A 9,488-nucleotide genomic window follows, 5' to 3' on the forward strand; every position below is an offset into this window, starting at 1 on the left:
TATCCATAGAGAGACTGCCAGTTCCCATGGTGCACCAGGGCAACACACAGTACAGAGGAATGAGCCAATCTTGATACGTCATTTGCCAGTTCCATCCCAATCACGTACATGGTATCATCTCCTGCAAGGCAACACACTCTCTCCTTCCAGCCACTCTCTTGTGACGCCTGATTAACACACACACACACCATCTGTTGAACCAGAAGTCTGAAGCTGTTCCATCCAATCTGAAATACTAATTTAAAACATTCATTTTTATAATTCTGTGTCATTGAACTAATTGTTAGGCCCAAGACAATGACTCCTTTAACCTCACCTGTTTTTTGTTGTCGTTGATGTTGTCGTTTCAGAATTCAGGAAATCCAAACAAGCCAACAGAAATGGAACACTTGGAAAGTAAACATTTGCAAACCTTTAAGTTACTTTATTCCAAAGCCTCATACATCTTTCCTGGTTCGCTTGCTACCTTCGCCCCCTTGTGGGCAAATGTAGTACCTTCTCCAAACAGACCAACTAGATCAACGACATCAAAACATCCACGGAGTTAAGTGCTTTCGAATCCCAAAATATCACATAAAATACAACTTCTGGACATGCTGTTCTAAAAAGACTGTAGAGGGCTTGGGGCTCATGTCTTCATTATGACCATTTGAGACACTGTCTATTCTATATTCTAAGATCAGATACAAAAGTTCAGGTTTCAATGTCATTAACATTTTATGTGCATCTTTGAGTAAATCCCCAAAACTCAAACTAAATTGTCCTCAACAGCAGTGTCTCAGTATATTTAGTCTCAGTGTATTTAGCTCAAATCAAAATGTTGGAATATTCAGAAAATATATATAATACTGAAAGGCCCCAAACTGGAGAATACAGAAATTCTACCCTAGACCTTAACAAAGACAACACCTTGAGCTCTGGACTTTCCCAGAACATCAAGGACTATGAGTGTATTCTAGAATTCTTTCATTACAATCATGCAGTGGAGGGTATGCTGTAGTGTCCTATACCGTGAGTAACAAGGACAGAGAGAGATCATGTGTGTCGATTACTACACTCTAGGTGAAATGGTACGGCCGTTCTCCTGACAGAATCGGCGGATGACAGGATGACGTGTCGTAGGATCACTTGACCAGTAAAAGTCAAACAAACATGGTATACGATAGACAATCATGTCCCGTAGAGGCACATAGAATAGAACATCTGCAGTCTTTGCAGAGTTCAGTGATCAACTTAACCCCAAAAACGGAAAATAGCAATATATACCATTTCACAACATCATGAAACTTGAAACCAAAACATCCCATAAATAAAGCTTCTTTTGCACAATATCTAGTTATACGTTACAACTCAATTTTTTTAACTCTTCAGCAACAATGACTGAGTGACGGCCTTAAAAACTTGACAACATCCATAACACAACACTTTGCAAGTTACTGTGGTTAAAACAATCTTCTGTGTTCTATACTCCATATTCACATTCAGAACACGTTTTCTGAGAATAAGAGTTCAAAACCAACAACCATCAGACGTCTTCCCCGACCCTGCCAGTCTGCTCCATCCTGAGTGGGGTTTCAATCCGAGCCCTTATCTGATGAAGCCCAAAAGCACAGTTCTGGACAACTAGGGTTGAATCCCAAACAAACTTTGAGAAACGACTCTCATTGCTGCAGATCGCACGGGATAGGCTTGACCCGGGCAAGTTTCCTCTTCCTGTTACATCTACTTAGATCGTTGTCTTTGTTGCGGTGCATGTGCATGTGTCTCGACTAAGTGTCATTTGGGCTCTGTATAGCACTTTGTGACCAAAAATAAATAAAAATAAAGTAGTTTGCGGTGAAATGGGTAAAACTTCACAAAAAAGGTATTCAAATGAGGGGACACATCCCATATGGTGATTATTTTGCAGGCAGGTTTTGTAGAAATGAGAGTTCGGCACTATTATCTGGCTCCCCTGCGCTGGACAACAATTGTTCCGGCCACAATATCGTACACAGTCCTGTTGTGCTGGAAGAAGAGCAGGGTGATGAAGACGGGGAAGAGGAAGGCGATGGAGAAGTTCTTGTTGAGAGCTCGCACCGTGGACCTGTGGGATGGACACATACAACAGTCAAACACCATCAAACTCATTCAACTAACGGCATCTCGTAGAAAGCTATGGAACATTGGGAGTGCCGGACGTTTGTGAAAAATCTGTAACGCAAGTACACACAGTCACACGGACATACCAACCGCATTACACCTGCTTCTCGCCCTGGTGCTACTAGAACGCCGTCATAATGACACCTCCGAATCAACAGTAGAGACGGACGGAGAGCATCACTTACGCAGATAGTGTGACGTTTGAGGCGGGGACTACCAGAACCCGGTTGGGTCGCACCAGGACCGAGGTGTCGCAGGTGACCACTCGTAAGCCCAGGAGGAACTTCCCTGGCGTGGCCCCGCCCGCTCCCCAGACGCAGATGATCTGATGGGACAAGATAGTATTTGGATTGTCATTGTATACTCGTGTCAAATGCTGAACAGAACATTCAACAGAATACCCTGCGGGGTACGTTCCAACCCTGTTCCTGCAGAGAAACCCTCTCGTAAGCCAGGTGTAACCTGGGACAGTAGCTTTCTAGGAACAGGGTTGGGCAGCCCTGGTGTTGAGTTACATAAACTGTGGCACAACTGTGGCACAGTCAGACTCCCGACTGCTTTGTGACCACATCATCGATGTCAGTAGTTCTCAAATTGTGCCCCCCCCCCCCCCCCCCCCCCCCCAAGGGATGCACAGAAAAGAGAGCGTACGTTCCAGGAAGATCCAATTATTCCGATTTCCAGGTTTATAAAAGTCATTTGAGACACCCCCCTCCCTCCCCCCCCCTCCCCCCTTTCGCAGTCACCCAACGAGCTCACACCAGACTGACTTCATCCCAGGTAAATATGATGAGAGTCTTGCATCATGTTTCCCAGTGGGGAGGAAGAAAAAATAAACCTGGCTCCTGATACAGCCGTGATGGCTTCCCCTCCGCTCCTCCTCTCTGACGGCACACTTGTCTCCCTCCACCTCTAGGACCTCAGCCTGAACTGACTGCTCGTTCGGTGAACCAGAGTCGTCGTTGTTCTCTCGCTGTTCTCATTCACAGCAGACAAGCGCTCTCTTCCAGGGAGCACCACACAGCGTGCACATGAGTGCACAAACATGGTCGTCATCACGATGATGCAACGATGGAGAGATAGAACCATGGGGCCCGAGGGATTTAGAAATACACAAAAAAACGGCTAGAAAGAAAGTAAATAATCTGATCCTAAATGTGCAAAACGAGTAAAGTATAAGTAAAAACAGAGTTGGCATACTATAGGTCTCCACTACAGTAGGACACTGACGATAACCTTGTGAAGAGCAATTCCCACCTCATAAAAGCACACCAGTATTCTGTAGACCAGGGCTACCGCCATCATCTTCTGGAGGTCTTCCATGGACGTGTTCTCGTCGATCTCTTCCACGATGAAGTGGGTGATAAACTTGGCGATGTCCCTTCAAAGCAAAACGTAGAGGCACAGATCCCAGTTGATTAACATTAATTATTACTGTCAGAGTCGAAACCTGCTAAATAACGAATTTGGGAGGAAAACCCAGAGTGTTGGTTCCATGATACACGCGTCAATCCACAGCACTTGGAGACTTTCCAGTTACCATCCATAAAACCACAAGAACAGGCTGTATGAACAATCTATAAAACAATGTGAAATTGTCAAGCACATTCACTCACTTCATTCCACTGAGGTGCATGATCCACAGGACTATGGTGGCCTTCACACAGAACAGTATGAAGAAGTCCACCATCTCTGCCAGGAATCTGTGAAGGGGAGTGGGTATCATGTACTCCCGACCTGAGAGAGGGATATGAGACGTAATCACTCAGGTAAAAGTCAATTGGCAAACTGCATGCTAGAGCTAGATTAAGGATAGACTTCCCCTGCCCTATATCAATGGTTATACACACGTTTGATTGGAACGTACTTTTTGGACGTTGGAAGGGTTTGGGAGGGGAAATTGTGCGAAGGATATAGGTTAAGTAGTTTAAGTCGATTAACAGTTTTTTCTTAAGCGGTGCATGTGACTTCAACCAACAATATCTTAGCGAGCGAGGGGCTCCCTTTCAAACAAGAGGCTCATAAAAGTATATTTCAACAAGAGTATTGTCGCAACTAGCTTTGCTAAGATAAGTAAACAACGTTGTCGTTTGATAACGTACCTGCTTGGGGTGCGTTCCCATCCTGCTGCTGTTGCACTGGCCTTGCATTATTAGGCGGCGTCGGGGTTCCAAGGTCCGGCTGGACCCCTGTGCCTGGTGCGGGGAAACTGAAAGGGTAGGGATAGTTGGGGTACAAGTTCCGGCCGTCGAAAGCCGTTTGTCCGGCAGGTTGGTTGCCTGGGAATGGGATACTGCAAGGTGGTGGAAATGGAAACGCAGACAGAGCCATCCAGCTTTGCCAGTTTGAATACCCCCAGTAGTAGTGCCACATCCATTCCTGCAACTTTGCGCAGTATTCAGTTGTGCTAACGCAAGCGTTTTGTTGTTGGGGTTCCTTTTCTTCGTTTTCTGTCGAAATAGGCCGAACCCCAGCTGTAGTACCCGTGTCCATGTCTGACCCAATTCTAAATCTTACCTAGCAAATCTCTTCAGTCGTCCTTTCCCTATCTGCTAATCTTATTTCGTCTTCCTCCATACTAAAGATAAGGCTAACTAACTGTGAAAGGTACCATTGCAGCAGTCAAAACAGGAAGACCCGGAACGAACATCCGCTTAGATTTGTAGTCTGGAATCAATGCTGCATATTGTAAATGAACTCAAAGCTAAAATATATTAAGGCTATAATCGTAAATTAAAATTATATTATACAACACAATACGTCTTTTCTCTGTATGCATCCGTTTGTGAAATACCACACCCCTTTAATTTCTTAATAATGGTAGGGTCCTAAAGCTTGTTAAAGGAACAGTTCAGAAGATTATCCCTTTGATATAATAAATGTTAATATTACATATATATATAGCTGCAAGCAACAATTGCGGATGTCTCCTCAAAATTGCACAATATTGTAAAATGGACATATTAGAGGGTTACACTTAACTGTCTGCGGACAAAAGAAGCGTAAAAGTACATTTCACCCTGCCGATTTCTAAATGTCTTACTTTGAACCACTTCCAGGGTTGACGCCACGCTCTAGCAAACAACGCCACAGATAGGCTACTGTCAAATAAGCAAAGTGTGTTTTCGTGAGTTCACTTGGTGAGTAAAGTGCATTGGAATGCAATGTCAAATGCAGTCTCACAATATCAATATAAATACAACTTTTACACACATGATGCAAGACATCCATGCCAGTGCCAATTCCATCCATCTGTGCCAAATTTCAAAACGTCTTACCAAGGAGAACTTGAGTTATTGTGCCAAATAGGTTACTAGAATAAAATAAGAATATTAACAAACACAATAGGCTTCGTCCTGAAGGAGGAATCCTACTGCATGTCAATTTATTGTCCAGGAACGGCCTACAGAGCACTCAACATTATTGTGGCGTTTTGGATATGCAGTACGTCTCGTCCACCACAAGGGAGTAACATTGTATCACAGAAATAGTGTACAACAGTGGAATTTCATTCCACAGTTGTTTGTTGATTATCGTTATACTTTTTAGAGTGGACAGCTTTAAAGTATTCTCTCGCCTTTATAGTATTCTAGATGGATGTGCTTCGGTGTATTATATCCTATAGACTACCTTGATTGTGTAAATAACATCATATAATGTAAGTCATTTTATATCTTAGATTAATACAAATTGTGTAGGACATTACAACACATGTTCAGAGGTCATTTTTCGGTAAATCAATTCATGGTTTCTCTTAAGAACACTTATTGACCAAATGTAAGTCCTGTTACATCTGTAATTATGTAGCTGTGTGAACTTATGGACAATCCCTACCAGCTAAGGGTCATTGGGGTCACAAATTGTCTACCAAAACAGAACCGGAAACAGATTTCGGATACCTGTAGGTATGGTTGGTCAGCTGTTGTGGAGTTATTCTTGACTGGTTTCTCTCTCTCTCTCTCTCTCTCTCTCTCTCTCTCTCTCTCTCTCTCTCTCTCTCTCTCTCTCTCTCTCTCTCTCTCTCTCTCTCTTTCTCTCTCTCTCTCTCTCTCTCTCAGTGTTTTGTCTTTCACTCCCTCTTTCTATCTTTCTCTCTCTCTCTTTCTCTCTCTCTCGATCAGAGTGGGCAGGGTCTGTATTTGCTGACAGGGCTGACCCCAGTCTGTGAGCTGGGTGTCAGGTCTGGCTGGCCTAATGACAGTGCTGCCCTCTGAATGGGCCCAGTGAGGCGGAGCACAATCACCCCCCCGGTGAGTGTGATCCCCAACGACAGACCAATGGGTGACTGGGCCAAAAATAATCAGGGCCAAATAAAAGCTGTGGCCAGCAAACGCTGACCCCCAATGGTGGGGGATTACAGTTAGGTGGGGGAGTTTGTGTGTGTGTGTGTGTGTGCACGTGTGTGAATTGTCCAGCCTCATCTGCCATTTAGTGCTGTACTGATTGTACCACTCAGTTGATTACTTCTTCTTCCATGAAATACTTTCCATTGGCAACCACTGTTACAGACAAGTTATGTTTAACATTGCTTTATTTGGGTCAGTCTTTCCTGAGACAGCTGCTAAGAAAGCTTCGACCGAACAGTACAACACATCCTAATCCCAACCGACAACAGAGCAAAACACTGACTTCCGTTTAACATTTGCCATATCTGCTATGGATACCTATTAGGGTCACAGTTATTGGTCTCATGCATTCAGTGACAAGGCATGTGTGTGGCCAGAGACCAATGTATTCAAAAGACTTTAGGTGTTATCTGGATAACCTTGAACTCTATGTTTTGTCAAGACAGATGCTCTTCCGGGAGGCATGGTGCAGACAGATCCTTCCGAGGGTGCCAATTGCAATGTAAGACGTTCCATACCTTGCAGAGAGCGGAATTTTACAGAAAATAGCCGTCAGTGCTTGTTTATGATTGGTCGACAGTCAGATATTTGGCTCTGAGACTTGAGGGTTTAGGTTGGTTTTTGACTTCTCTGTCATGGATTGTAAAAAAGGCTGTGTAAAGAAACTGTATGTTATTTATTTTCTATTTGGCATACTGCAGGTCCAAGAAAAAACCTCAGGTGTCCATCTGGCTTGTCAGACCTCCTTGGCTGATAGGTGACCCATTGATCTCCTTCAATATTCTTATAACAAGAATATTTTCTTCCATTGCATGAGTTTTGCTTATACCATAAACTTTCATCGGCCACTGGACCAAAAAGCTTCCTTCAAAGCTCATGCAAATTGTACCTTGAACCATTCAAAATGTAATTGTGAAGTTCAACTTTCCTGATGTTTATGTCCAATGTTTAAGTCTAATGATACCCATGACCCTCATTTGGTAGGAATTCAGCCATATCTTCAGAGTAAACATCAATGCCACCCAAGAATTGCCAAATACTTTTACAAAAAACAGTGACAACTAGGGAGTGAATACCTTTTCAATTAATCATGCAGATAAATGATGCAGTCAAAAAGCTTGCTAATGGCAAAAAATGCCTAGGAAGGTATTTGTATATACTGTATTTCTGCATATCGGAAGTGCTTGTTTTTCAGATGGATAACTTTGGTTGAACTGTTCATTGGGTTTTTTTAGGGACCAATTCTATAATCATGCTTTTTTTTCCTTTTGGCTGAGCTGCTAACTTGTCAAACTACACTATTTAATCTCTTCTCATGAGACACAGAGACAAAGTTCAGTGACTTTGCCTACATGGAATGTATTCAAGGGTCATGTTAAAGGAGCTGACCAAAGCTCCTTAGACAGGCTATGGGTGAGAAGGTGTGCGTGGTGACTGGCAGTTACCATGAGTGAGGTCAGGTGATGCAGTATTGTTCCTTCCAAATGAGATTCCTATACACAGTGTGTCGTTCATATTTGCTGAAACTCTTTTAAAATCTAAAATTTTGTGTATGATATTCATGACTACAATAATGTATTATGTACCTTCCTACCTTAAAGGAGTCATTACTTTATTGCATATTTGATGAACAGCATAAATTAAGTCATTTTACATTTATGTTGACGAGTTGTCTAAACAACCATTGTTATTCAATTAACAGAAAACAGACAGTACATGTTTGACAGGCAAAAAAAACTAAACATGACAATCTATAGCTGCTGGCACTATTTATAATAACTATTTATAATAACAGTATGTTTGGTTCAAACCTGTGTAGATATCTATGACAACATTTGTACATAGGATATGAAATTCAAAATGTTCAAGCCTGTCCAGGAAGAGTTGGTTACATTACATCTGTAGAGTGGAACACAGAACCAGTGTGTGAGGAGCGTGGCAAATATATGTTTTTACCAAACTCACCCCCCTCTTCTTACACCTTCAATACTTCCATCTATTTCTCTTTCTTTCCTCTTCCCACTAATTCCCTCTCTGCCTCCTTGTCTGTCTTCTCAGTACATCCCCCCCCCCTCCCTTCCCTCCAGCCCCTGCCCCTGTTCTTCTCACATTCCACAGGCTCTCCTGCTTTCATCCACCACTTTCTTCTCCTCCTCTGTTCTGGCTTTTCCGTCCAGTAACACCCCCCCCCCCCACACACACACACACACACAACCCTTTTTTTACTTTTTTTACTCTCCTCCAGAGGAAAAGAGCTGACACTTGACCCAGTGTTAAGTCTCCTCTGACTCACATGGACTCCCTAGTTCTCCCTTCTGCTTTCTCCAGACACGAAAATAGGTTACCTCATGAGAAAAAGCTGAATCAGGCAGGACATTTGACCACACAGTCTCTGAGCACTTTATTCATCCATTCCATTTTCAGTTAAAGTGGAACTTTGGAGCCGCTGACCCCAATAGGAAAACATGGTGCTCCTATGGTTCCATGAATCTTGGTTGAAAAGGTTATAGTGACGTTTGGGCAGCTTTCTTTTTAAAACTGGCAAAGCCCTGTTGACAAGGGAGTTGTAGAAAGGTCATCTTGTGAGTGATGGCTTCCTCCTTCCTCTGGCCTATCACAGGCTCTCTTGTTATCTTTCCCCTCCATTGAGAGGAAGTGCGTGCCGTGTACCGTATGCTCCCAAGTGTCCGTCGGGGAGAGTGTTCCGACAGCCTATTGTTTTCACGGAACATGTAGTGGCTAAAGTCAAGAACTTATTTTGATGGGAGGTTTGGATTTTGAACTCAGTCGGTGATTTCATCTGTCGTGGAGGATAGTTAGAACTGCAAGGCAAATCGTTTGTGACCCTGCAATGTGTTTGTGAGTGAGCTCATCCATTGTCGGCTGTCTGGGAATTTCTAGGCGACACAGTTTTGAAAATTAGCTTAAGGAAAACAGATATTTAGCTCAACGCAGTACTTTTACCGTCGGTCATTGATAGAAAATAGTACGTTCCAAATG

The 9,488-nt window shown here is 43.1% G+C and overlaps 1 protein-coding gene across 1 annotated transcript; it reads right to left on the reverse strand.

Moving 5' to 3' along the window:
- Positions 1–409: 409 nt before the first annotated feature.
- fam8a1a (family with sequence similarity 8 member A1a) lies at positions 410–4,784 on the reverse strand. The gene is made up of 5 exons (XM_047019066.1): positions 4,245–4,784; positions 3,759–3,879; positions 3,400–3,523; positions 2,328–2,467; positions 410–2,086 (listed from the first exon to the last, which is right to left on the reverse strand). The coding sequence occupies exons 1-5, from the start codon at positions 4,633–4,635 to the stop codon at positions 1,942–1,944; spliced, it is 921 nt and encodes a 306-aa protein (XP_046875022.1). The 5' UTR covers positions 4,636–4,784; the 3' UTR covers positions 410–1,941.
- Between the last annotated feature and the right edge of the window lie 4,704 nt (positions 4,785–9,488).

This window comes from Hypomesus transpacificus, chromosome 4 (assembly GCF_021917145.1).
Source record: "Hypomesus transpacificus isolate Combined female chromosome 4, fHypTra1, whole genome shotgun sequence".
In the NCBI taxonomy this organism is placed as follows: Eukaryota; Metazoa; Chordata; class Actinopteri; order Osmeriformes; family Osmeridae; genus Hypomesus; species Hypomesus transpacificus.